At 47.2% G+C, this 12,491-nt stretch overlaps 1 protein-coding gene across 2 annotated transcripts in view; it reads left to right on the forward strand.

The window, feature by feature from the left end:
- Positions 1-846: 846 nt before the first annotated feature.
- IQGAP1 (IQ motif containing GTPase activating protein 1) overlaps positions 847-12,491 on the forward strand; it is a 100,580-nt gene continuing 88,935 nt past the window's right edge. For both annotated transcript variants that reach the window (XM_036355820.1, XM_036355821.1), the window contains exons 1-2: positions 847-1,004; positions 2,968-3,067. In XM_036355820.1, the coding sequence (XP_036211713.1) occupies positions 950-1,004; positions 2,968-3,067 (155 nt within the window). In that variant the 5' untranslated portion in view covers positions 847-949. The remainder of the gene's footprint in view (positions 1,005-2,967; positions 3,068-12,491) is intronic.

Genomic DNA, 12,491 nt, shown 5'->3' on the forward strand with positions numbered 1-12,491 from the left:
TAAGCCAGCAGGTCGTTATCTCCTGAGGGGTCCCAGACTGGGAGAGGGCACAGGCCGGGCTGAGGGGCACCCCCTCCCCCCCTCGAGTGCACAAATTTTTGTGCACCGGGCCTCTAGTGTATATATATTAGGGCTCTTCAGCAGTTTAAGGTAAGCACGGGTAAAGTTACTCAGAAAGAAGGACAAAGAGAAAAACGGAGGAGGGCTGAGGACAGAAATCCGTCGAATAACAATTATTTCAAGGGCAGCGCACAAGCTGCAAGGGAAAGAGCCCTAGGAGGGTCAAGCAGTTCCAATCGCATGCCCCCCGGGGAACCTAGGCGAGAACTGAGGCCGGACCGCCGGACCCTGCAGTCAGTCCCTCAGGGCAGTTGGGTCCTCCCTCCGTCCGATAAGCACACCCGGGGCCACCGCCCAGGGCGCCCTCCTCCGAGGCCGTAGGTGCAGAGTTTAGCTCGGCAGGCGGGGGAGGGGACGGAGCCCACCTTTTGTATTTCAAGCCGTCAATGGCATCAGTTTTGTCCAAGATGCAGATGAGATGCCGGCCTCAGAGGGTAGGGCTCAGGGCGGGGCGGGCTTTCCTGGGCGAGCCGAGCTGTTGGCGAGCTCCGCCCGCTTTCTTCCGCCTCTCGCCGGGCCCTAGAGGGCGCGGGGCGGGGCATGGGCGGAGCTGGGGCGGGAAAGCCTGTCAATGCCCCGCCCACTTCCGCCCCCTCCCGACGGCGCGGCAGGGTGCGGCCGCTGGGGCGGGGCCTCAGGGGACCAGGGCGTGGCCTCAGGGGCGGGGCCGGCTCTGTAGGGCGGGGCCTCGGGGACCTGGGCGGGGCCTCGGGGACAGGGCGGGGCCTGAGGGCAGGGCAGCCCGCGCACTCTGCAGGAGCTGCAGCCACCGACGCCCGCGCTTCTAAGGTCTCACCGCTTCCTCAGCAGAGACCTGGGCTCGGCCGCCATGTCCGCCACGGAGGAGGTTGACGGGCTGGGCGTGTTCCGGCCGCACTATGGCTGTGAGTGCGGGGCTCCATGGGGCGCTGGGGGGTGGCTCTCTGCCTTCCCAGGCGCCGTTTTCCCGGGGGCTCGGCCGGGCGGGTGGGGCAGGGCGGCTGCGGGCCGCGCGGACCCGGAAGAGCCGGAGCGGTGGGCGGGAGGGGTGCGGGCGGCGGGGCTCCCAGCCCGCGCCCCTCGGTCTCCGAGGCGGCGGCGGGGGTCGGAGGGGACCCAGGCGGCTTCCACGCCGTCGCCCGCGCGCTGCGGCTGGAGGGCCTCCCCCCGCGCCGCCCGCCCGCCTCCCCGCTCGGCCGAGATTGAGGGGACGGCCTAGGAGGGTGAGGTGGCAGGAGGACCGAGCAGGGCGTGTCCCGGGGACTGGAGACCGGGCTCTGCTCGTTCTTCCTGGGGAGCTGCTGCCCGAGTGCTGCCGGCGAGGGGGACCCCGGGTCCAGACCTGCCCGGTCCAGGGCGAGCCGAGAGGTGCGGCCCTGGGCAAGTCACTTCAGCTTTCTCCAGCTCGGTTCCTCCGTCAGGATTTCAAAAGCAATAAAACCAGAAAACCCTCGGACTTCCTCATTTTCTGTAGCTGCCCCTGGGACGTCATTGCACGGCCGGCGGGATAGCTCCCTCCGGCCCAGGCAGAGTCCTTGGGAGTCTTGAGGTTTTCGATTTTACTTTATGATCTGGGAGTAACGTTGAGTTTTTAAGGTAATTTTACGCATCCCCCGTTAAATGGGAGGCATTGTGTCACGTGTGTGAAATTAAAGGTCAGAGCCGGCCCCTGCCTTCAGAGAACGTTTTAATCAGAGAGACGGACAGGTGTACCTCCCCGTGATAATAAGGTGTCATAAAGATAAAAGATGCGTGGAAACACCAGGCATAAAGAGGTGCCTGGGTGGGGATCAGCCTGGGGAAGGGCGGGGGGCATAGGTAGTGACGTTTGAACAGAGCCTCGAAGTGTGCTGTCAAGTGTGATGGGGCAATAGACGTGGCTTGAAGAGGGAAGAGCATAAACTAAGATACAGAACAGCAGAAAGGCACTGGGGATTATGGCGTGGAGGGCACGGTGGTGGGAGGAAGGGCAGGGAGCGGGGAGGCGAGTTTCCCAAAGTGGTTGGAGCGAAGTTGGGAAAGGCCTTGAATGCCACCCCCAGGAGTTAGGAATTTATTCCAGACCCTGGGCGCCCAAGCAAGAGGTGGATTGCTTCGAGGTTAAGCTCACACACGGGATTGTGAGATAGACCGCCTGGGTTTGAAGTCAGGCCCCACAAGTCAGGCCCCACCACATGGGGCGGAGATCACCCTGCCTCAGTTTCCTCATCTGTAAAATGGGCGCGATCATCGCAGGATTGCTGTGGGGCTTCAATGAGAGACTGCATGTAAAAGGCTCAGCACCATGACGGCCACTTTGTTCTCAATGACTGGACTGCTGGCTTTGGTTATTTTATTTTTATTTTTTTAAATATATTTATTGATTTTTTTTACAGAGAGGAAGGGAGAGGGATAGAGAGTTAGAAACATCGATCAGCTGCCTCCTGCACACCTCCTACTGGGGATGTGCCCGCAACCAAGGTACATGCCCTTGACCGGAATCGAACCTGGGACCTTTCAGTCTGCAGGCTGATGCTCTATCCACTGAGCCAAACCGGTTAGGGCTGGCTTTGGTTATTAATACAAGAGGGGAACGACATTTTCAGCTCAATTTAGAAAAAGTCTGGCAGATGGACGAGGACAGATTTGGCTCCAAATGTCAACTTACTATTTTTCAAGTTATGCTAAACTATAGGGCATGTTCATATTAGCATACTTTTTTTTTTTTTTAAAGGGTAAGATAGGTATAGTCCTGTTTTAGGAAAGTCATTCTAGTACACCTGTCTGGCCCCACGTCCACAGGTTACCCTGACTAAGTGACAAGCAGGAATGGGATGTTGTGGCGTCCTCTTATCGCTCAGAAAGGTTACGGATTCTTTCATGTTTCAGCTGTCCTGGATAATGAGAGACTCACTGCGGAGGAGATGGATGAAAGGAGACGGCAGAATGTGGCTTATGAATACCTTTGTCACTTGGAAGAAGCCAAGAGGTAAAGATGGGCTGGCTGAAAAAGAGATTGGGAGGAGGGAGCCGATAGGATGTGACCGCAGATAAAGGCCTCTTTCACTCTGTTGTAGCTGTGTCTGCGGGAGGCCGGTGGTTTGAAGGAGTAAGTTTAGTTAGGGTGTTTATTCATGGGACCAAGTAACCTTGGTGGTAGTTTATTCATGAAACACTGATGGACATTTTTTTTTTAAAATTTAAATCCTTTATTGTTTAAAGTATGACGTATGGTGGACGTTTTTGTATACTGAAAAGTGTCCAAGTTTGTGTTGTTCTGATTTATGCCCAGAGTGCCTGTGTGAGGCACTCCCAGCTCGGCGGGAGGGAGAAAGAGCATTGTTAGGATTAGAAGTTCTTGGGCGTTAATGTCTCACCAGTTCTTCGTTCGTTTTCCTTTATCTACGAGTTGGGTTCCTTCTCTCCTTGGCAGCGCTACGAGTATAGGCCCATCCATTGGGCAGTCCTCAGAGGCAGCGTCCTCTGCGTCCTTTGTGAAGCGAATGTACAGCTGCTCTTTTGCTTCATCAGATGTCCGAGGCCTTTTGTGGCCATCTTCTTCGAGTCTCGATTTGCTATCCGTTGTTCGTTCCTTTTGTCCCGGCGCCCTGTCCCTTTGAATGTCCCGGGGCAGATAGATGTAATTACAGATCAGGTATCCTATAAGTGAGCTTTGGCGGAGAAGGCCAGCAAGGGATATAATGACAGGTATTCGTGATGCATAGGCTAATGAAAATCATGGATGTTTGAAGTGTGACTAATAAATAAGATTTTTTGTTTATTTTTAATTCTGAAAATACAAAAGACGCTACAGGAAAGTCCAAGGACAGGACAGCAAACATGCATGTATTTCAGCAGGAACAAATGTTAGCCCTTTCAGATCTTGCTCTTTCCTCTCAAAAAGACACGATGGCGTTCCCTTTGTGCCCCTTCCTGGTCCTGTTTCCCCTTCGTCCTGTCCCTGGGGCTGCCACTAACATGCATTTGGTGTGTCCGCTTGGATCCAGGCTTTTTTTCGGAGCTTAAAGGTCTCCCGGGAGACTGTGGGATTAGCAATGATTGAGGTGGGGAGAATTGTTTTTCTAAATGGAAGGTTAGACACCAGAGGAGTGTGTTATTATAAAAGGGGTTGGTTTCCTATACAAGGTCTGTAAGGACTTCTTGAACAAGAAGATGCAGTTCTCTGCTCCTTCAGTTATGGATGGACTAGCTCAGGGGCGGGCAAACTTTTTGACTCGAGGGCCACAATGGGTTCTTAAACTGGACCGGAGGGCCGGAACAAAAGCATGGATGGAGTGTTTGTGTGAACTAATATAAATTCAAAGTAAACATCATTACATAAAAGGGTACGGTCTTTTTTTTTTTTTTAGTTTTATTCATTTCAAACGGGCAGTTTGCCCACGGCTGGACTAGCTCTAGCTTTGGAAGGTCAGAGGGTTTGGGAGCTGCAGCTGGTCTGAGAGTCCAGGTTGTGCTCTGAGAAGCCTTGTTGATTCCATTGAGATGAGCTGGGGATGGACAGATAGACGGAGCCTCAATTCTCCTTCCTTCCTGCATCCAAAGCAGTTCTGTTTTTTGTTTTATTTATTAAAATATATTTTTACTGATTTCAGAGAGGAAGGGAGAGGGAGAGAAATAGAAACATCAGTGATGAGAGAATCATTGATTGGCTGCCTCCTGCACACCCCCACACTGGGGATCGAGCCCACAACCCGGGCATGTGCTCTTGACTGGAATCGAACCCAGGACCCTTCAGTCCGCAGGCTGACGCACCATCCACTGAGCTAAACCAGCTAGGGCTGTTTTATTTTTAAATGTATTGACTTTTTGAGACAGACAGACAGACAGACATCGATTTGTTTTCCACTCATTTATGCATTCATTGGTTGATTCTGGTCCTGATGGGGCGTGAAACCTGCAACCTTGGCACTTTGGGACAACGCTCTCAGCAACTGACTTACGGGCCAGGGCTCTGCTTTTGTTTTAATATTGGGTTTGACAGTAAAATTTCCTTGTTACACAGGAAATTTTAAGGTGTCTTGGCTGACACCCCTTTGCCACAACTAATCTAGTTCAACCATCTCATGTCAGTGAGGAAACTGAGGCTAGAGCTTTCATGGTCTATGTGTAGTTTTCTTGACGGAAGAATAATTGTCATCATTTTATCGAGTGGTTCTTAACTAGGTGTGGGCATTAGAATCACCTAGAAAACTTCCCAAAAATACAGATATCCAGGCCTTACCACAGAGATTCTTGTTCAGTAGATGTGGGCCAGGAGGTCAGACACCTGTATATTGTAAATGCTTCTAGTGGCTCTGATGGTCCCCCCGCGTTGAGAAACAAGATTTAAAATGTTTTTAGAAGTCTGCTTGCCCGGCCGTTGTGGCTCAGTGGTTAAGCATCGACCTATAAACCAAGCGATCATGGTTCGATTCCCTGTTAGGGCACATGCCTGGGTTGTGGGCTCGATCCCCTGTAGGGGGCGTGCAGGAGGCAGCCGATCAATGATTCTCTCTCATCATTGTTTCTCTCTCGCCCTTTCCTTTCCTCTCTGAAATCAATATATATATATTGATTATATATCAATTGATTGAAATCAATATATATATTGATTATATATCAATATATATATATATATAATATAGTCTACCTATGCTGGGATATCATAACCTGAATAGAATGATGCTTTTATAATCACATTTCCTTCTTCAGTTGCTGCCCTAGCAAGGTATTTCATTTGTCAGGTGTTTTTTCCAGTATAGGAAGGTAGCCCATTTTCTTTAAAATCCCTCCAGGGGGCCATGATCACCTGGGGTGTTTTTTCAGTTGGATGTTTTTGCATACTTAGTGAGACATTTGTGATAGTCTTCATTTTTTATGCGTTGGCTATAAGAGAGGACATAATAGTGGCAATTACTTGCCCTAGTACACGCTGCCTGCTGGCCAGGCATTGTGAAATGTGCTTGATTTATTTAATTTTTTTAAAAAAATATCTTTTATTAATTTCAGAGAGGAAGGGAGAGGGAGAGAAAGAGATAGAAATATCAATGATGAGAATCATTGATCGGCTGTCTTCTGCACGCCCCCTCCTGGGGATTGAGCCCTGAACCCGGGCATGTGCCCTGACCAGAAATCGAACCGTGACCTCCTGATTCATAGATCGATGCTCAACCCCTGAGCCATGCTGGCTGGGCATGCTGGTTTTTTTTTTTTATGGAGGCAATCACATAAAACCTGGACGTGGTGAATTTTTTGTTTAAAGATTTGATTAGGAAATCAACGTTGGAAGCCCCTGTTTAGATTTTGCAACTAGTCAAGGTTAGGGAAAGAAGCCTGGAATGTCCTGCTGAGAACAGAGGACTGGATCCCTCCCGGCCGGCCACCTGCTGTGTTTGAGGTGCCCTGCAGGCAGATCACATGCTCTTCCTTTTGAGCTTGGGACTTCAGCTCCAGCTGTGTCTCTTTTATTTATTTACTAGAGGCCCAATGCACAAAATTTGTGCAAGAGTAGGCCTTCCTTCCCCTGGCTGCAGGCACCAGCTTCCCTCTGGCACCCAGGACCCAGGCTTCCCTTGCAGCCCCGGCTTCGTCCAGAAGGATGTCCAGTCTATTTAGCATATTACACTTTTATTATTATAGATTTATTTATTTGTTAATTGATTTCAGAGAGGAAGGGATAAAGAGATAGAGAGATAGAAACATCAATGATGAGAGAGAATCATTGATTGACTGCCTCCTGCACGCCCCCTACTGCGGTGGTGGCGGGGGAGGGGATTGAGCCCACAAGCTGGGCATGTGCCCTTGGCCGGACTTGAACCTGGGACCCTTTAGTCTGCAGGCCGACGCTCTATCCCAGCGGTTCTCAACCTGTGGGTTGCGACCCCTTTGTGGGTGGAACGACCCTTTCACAGGGGTTGCCTAAGACCATCGGAAAACACATATATAATTACATATTGTTTTTGTGATGAATCACTATGCTTTAATTATGTTCAATTTGTAACAATGAAAATACATCCTGCATATCAGATATTTACATGACGATTCATAACAGTAGCAAAATGACAGTTATGAAGTAGCAACGAAAATAATGTTATGGTTGGGGGTCCCCACAACATGAGGAGCTGTATTAAAGGGTCGCGGCATTAGGAAGGTTGAGAACCACTGCTCTATCCCCTGAGCCAAACCGGCGAGCGCCCAGTTGTATCTCTTAACCTGGAGAGCTGGGCTGCGCCTTCTGTGCTGCCAGGGCCCCTCTTTCCCCTCGAGCCCCGTTCGCCTTTTTGGATTGGCCCCATCCTGCTTCCTTTGTAACCTCCACCCCTCCCAAACTGGAAGAGCCGCCAGGGCCTGGAATTTACACCGGTTCCATGGCCAGGAAGAAAGATCAGAGAGATCCAGGGGAGAAAAGGTCCCCCTCTTTAGCTCTATTTATAAGACCGCCGCTCCTCCCACTCAAGGCTCCACCTTGCAGGACAGTGGCCCCATTGTGTCTCCCAGGGCACGCCGTTTTGCCGCGTACCTGCAACAGAGCTCTTCAGTGGAAGGAGAGGAGGGTGACTGTGACCGTGTGGAGACAGTGTGTGTAAGTAAGACTGTGTGCAGAGAAACGAGAGAGGGCTGTGGGTGTGGGTCTGTGTTTCCCCAAAAAGTTAACAGGGAAAATTCAGGGGTGATTCCACAAAAGGATGCCCTGGGGTGGCTGGGGAATAGAAAATGCAGAGCTTCTGCTTTCTTTATTCTTTGAGGAGCAGCTTCCATGTAGAAGTTAAGTTATTGTTCTAATGAAATATTATCTAAGGATATCGGGCTTTTTGCTAGGGCTACAGAGCAGATCAAGGACTTTATAAAGGGAGCCATCTGAAATTACATGTGTATGCTTAAATGCAGGTTTATTTTTATCCTTTTGCCTGTTCTAATTGGGCTTTTCATTTGTTTTGGCTAAGGAGAGTAGGAATGCACAGCGCTGTCACTCAAGGGAAGGAGGTGAGATTTAAATATGTGAGGTCTTGCACAGGAAGAAGTAATAGATCAGAAAAAATAGATCAGGTGACAAAAATAGATCAGGTGGAAAAAAAGGGAAGAGAACATATCAGGTAGGGCAATCTGAAGATAAAGAGAGTAGTACTGGAAATGGGATTAAATTCAGGCCCGGCCGTCCTGGCTCAGTGGTTAAACCGGGAAGTCACGGTTCCATTTCCAGTCAGGGCACATGCCCAGGTTGCAGGCTCCATCCCCAGTGTGGGGCGTGCAGGAGGCAGCCAATCAATGATTCTTTCTCATCATTGATGTTTCTTTTTTTCAAATATATTTTTAGGGATTTCAGAGAGGATAGGAGAGGGAGGGAGAGAGAGAGAGAGAGAGAGAGAGAGAGAGAGAGAGAGAGAGAGAGAGAAACATCAATGATGAAAGAGAATCATGGATCAGTTGCCTTCTGCACACTCCACACTGGGGATGGAGCCCGAAACCTGGGCATGTGCCCTGACCAGGAATCAAACCGTGACCTCCTGGTTCATAGGTCGACGCTCAACCACTGAGCCATGCCAGCTGGGCTCATCATTGATGTTTCTCTCTCTCCCTCTCTCTCTCTCTCTCTCTCTCTCTCTCTCTCTCTCTCTCTCTCTCTATTCCACTCTGAAGTACATAAAATATATATATATATATATATATATATATATATATATATATATATAAATATTTTAAATTCAGTTAGGTTAAAGGTCACAGGAAGAAGGTTAGTTCCAGGTTATTTCCAGCACTCTCCCAGTTCACATTTAGGATTCCTTCTTTCAGAGGCTTGCTGGTGTGCCTTTTCAGGACTGTCACGAGCCACCCTCCTCCTGCTCAGTCTGCATGCCCCAGCTCAAGGAGTAGGGCACACCCCCTTACGGAAGGGAAAGTAAGGGCTGTGGCTGGTTAGAGACGGTCAGAAACCACGACAGTAGCACTAGATAGAGGCACTTTACCTTCTGTCATTTAGGGGAGTTGAAAAGTTTCTTGGAAGGAAATCAGGTCTTGCATGGGTCTTTGTGGTTGGCATCGACCCTTTTCTGGGATGAACTCTTCAGATCTCCTCTCCCCTAACGGGGATCTGAATTTCAGTAACATCTGGATAGGTCCAGGCTGGCCCACCGTGATCCTGAAAACAGACGTTAAAGACATTGAAAGAGGCAAGCAAATAAAATGGATAGGTGTGGTAACTAGGAAGAACAGCTTGCCCACTGGCTTCTAGAATTTTCCATTGGAGGAATATCACTTAACGATCGAGGGGGATCATTTTTAGGAGGTGACTCAAGCTCTTCTTTAGCAGATGAGAAAACTAGTTTAATATTCTCGGGAGACCCAGTGTGATTAAGGGGCTACCTCGCACGTGGCTACTTGGTGGCACATTGGGACAGCCAGCTGGATGCGTTCATGTGTTCATAATTATCAAGGGAGGAAGTATGGTGTGGGGTTTATTCTTATCTCTCTTTTAAAATGGTGACATAAATGAAAACCTCTGATCTCTTTTTTGAAACTTAGTGCAGCTGCATGCCACAGACTCCTGGTAAGAAGTGGATTGCATTTAAATAGAAGTGTATTTGTTATAAAGTGATTCAAATTGAGAGTAGTAACAATAGTTACTTTCCATATAGTAACAATGTTATAAGTGGGAGGAGGTTAGTTTCTACTGTGGCCACATAGAGCTTTTTACCTAACTGTGTAGCTGAGACTGTTAGCAAATTTATAATTAAGAAATGTGAAGAGGCCCTAGCCGGTTTGGCTCAGTGGATAGAGCGTCAGCCTGCGGACTGAAGGGTTCCAGGTTCGATTCTGGACAAGGGCACATGCCTGGGTTGCAGACTCAATCCCTGGTGTGGGGCGTGCAGGAGGCAGCCGGTCAATGATTCTCTCTCATCATTGATGTTTCTATCTCCTCCCTTCCTCTAGTAAAAAAAAAAAAAAAAAAAAGTGAAGAGTAATCTGATAAATATTAGGCAGTCAGCTAGTTAGTAGCTATCATTATTACTAAGAAAAGTCATATGACCATAATCTCAAAATACTAAATATCAAGTAAAACAGAACTGGAAAAAGTCTGATTAAAACGTCTTTGAAAATCTTGACTTCAGTGATATACGAAGTGAAAAGAGGTAGGACTTTCAGTTTTGGCAGGTGTGAGTTCTGAGCCTGCTTTTGCAAGTTGCTTTAACCTCAGGGAGTGAGCCTAAATTTGTCCTTTGCAAAATGATCTACCATGCATCTTAGGAGCTGCTGTGAGCATGAAGTGCCTGGCAGTGTCTAAGTACAGTCGGCATCCACTAGATGTATCCTTTATCCTGGTCCTTGATGGCAAAGCCAATTCACTATAAAGATGATGAAGTATTCATAAACTTTTCTGGGCACTTTCAAGGTCCTAAAGTTTGGTTAGACCTAGTTTTTCCACTTCAGACTTAAGCGCTTGTCTTAAGAAGGAACTCCAGAGACAGAGGCTACTCTCTAGGACAGCGATAGCGAACCTTAAGAGCTCGGCGTGTCAGCATTTTGAAAAACCCTAACTTAACTCTGGTGCCGTGTCACATATAGAAATTTTTTGATATTTGCAAACATAGTAAAACAAAGACTTATATTTTTGATATTTATTTTATATATTTAAATACCATTTAACAAAGAAAAATCAACCAAAAAAATGAGTTCGCGTGTCACCTCTGACACGCGTGTCATAGGTTCGCCATCACTGCTCTAGGAAGTAGGATAGAGGTGAATGGTATGAGAGGACTGTTCCTTTTTATTTAATGCCCTTCTGTCTATTTAAATTGCTTTTTACAATGATCGTGAATTTTAAAATAAAGAAAAAAGGAATGAAGAAAAGGGAAAAACAGTCTAACATAATTTTATTTTATTTATTATTTTATTTTTATTTTAAATATATATTTTTATTGATTTCAGAGAGGAAGGGAGAGGGAGAGAGAGATAGAAACATCAATGAGAGAGAGAATCACTAGTCGGCTGCCTCCTGCACGCCCCCTACTGGGCATTGAGCCTGCAACCTGGGCGTGTGCCCTGACCGGCAATCGAAGTGTGACCTGGTTCATAGATCAATGCTCAACCACTGAGCAACACCGGCCGAGCTGTCTAACATAATTTTTAGATTGTAATCATGAATTTAGATTTTTAAAATTGCTATAGTGCCATTTAATTACTATTTTCAGTGGGTACATAATGTTCATACTTTATTTATTCCAGTTTAATATTATATTGCTTTGGCTGAAACCGGTTTGGCTCAGTGGATAGAGCATCGGCCTGCGGACTGAGAGGTCCCAGGTTCGATTCCGGTCAAGGGCATGTATGTACCTTGGTTGCGGGCACATCCCCAGTAGGAGGTGTGCAGGAGGCAGCTGATCGATGTTTCTCTCTCATTGATGTTTCTAACTCTCTATCTCTCTCCCTTCCTCTCTGTAAAAAATCAATAAAATGTATATAAAAAAATATTATATTGCTTTGATTGCTGGAAAGGTTAAATATTTCCCTACATATTTGTTTACCAGTTTTATTTTAGGTTGTATATCTTCTGGGGTTATGATGTTAACTTTTGTGAGCACCCTTATAATATGGGTGTCCTACAGTTAATAACACTGTATTGCATTTTTGAAAGTGGCTAAGATAGTAGATCTTATTGACTCATCACAGGAAACGTATTTTCTTTGTAACGATGTAGGGGGATGTGTGTTAACTAGACTTACTGTGGTGATCATTTTATAATAGACACAAATATATGATCATTATGTTGTACCTCTTTTTTTTGAAGTGAACATATCAAGATTTTACTGTCATAATAATAAAACAACGTATGAAGCTTAGATAGAACTGGATCACTTGACCCTTTCTCTTATCTATCTCCTCCCAGTTCAGAATGCTTGCATCTCTTCATAGCCAGCATTCTCTTAGATCTGCAGTTGAGCTCAACGCATTCAAGCCTCGGCACAATCTTCTTTGTAGTTTTAGCCTTTTTTTGGAAAATCGGCTTCGTCTGCCCACTGTGGCCACTCTGCTTCCTGTCACAACGCCGCTTTCCCTGCACGCACAGAGAGAGGATCCTTGCCCTTCTTGTACTGTGTTACTTGCGGGGCTGATGCTTGCCACCTTCTCACAGAAAGTTCGCCAGGTTTTAGGAATGTTCACCATGTTTGCAGGCGCTATCAGCAGGGAAAGCATGTTATACTTCTTAAACTAATACAGTGTTATATGTCAGTTATACCTCAGTTTCCAAAAAGAATCTGAACGTCAACCTTCTGTCATATTTGCTACCAATAGTTCCCTTAATTTTCCACTTTCTTTGTTATTTCACTGTTCAGCTTTGTTTTGTTTTTATTGATTTTTTTTACAGAGAGGCAGGGAGAGGGATAGAGAGTCAGAAACATCGATGAGAGAGAAACATC

The sequence above is a fragment of the Myotis myotis genome, unplaced genomic scaffold, assembly GCF_014108235.1.
Source record: "Myotis myotis isolate mMyoMyo1 unplaced genomic scaffold, mMyoMyo1.p scaffold_m19_p_23, whole genome shotgun sequence".
NCBI lineage: Eukaryota > Metazoa > Chordata > Mammalia > Chiroptera > Vespertilionidae > Myotis > Myotis myotis.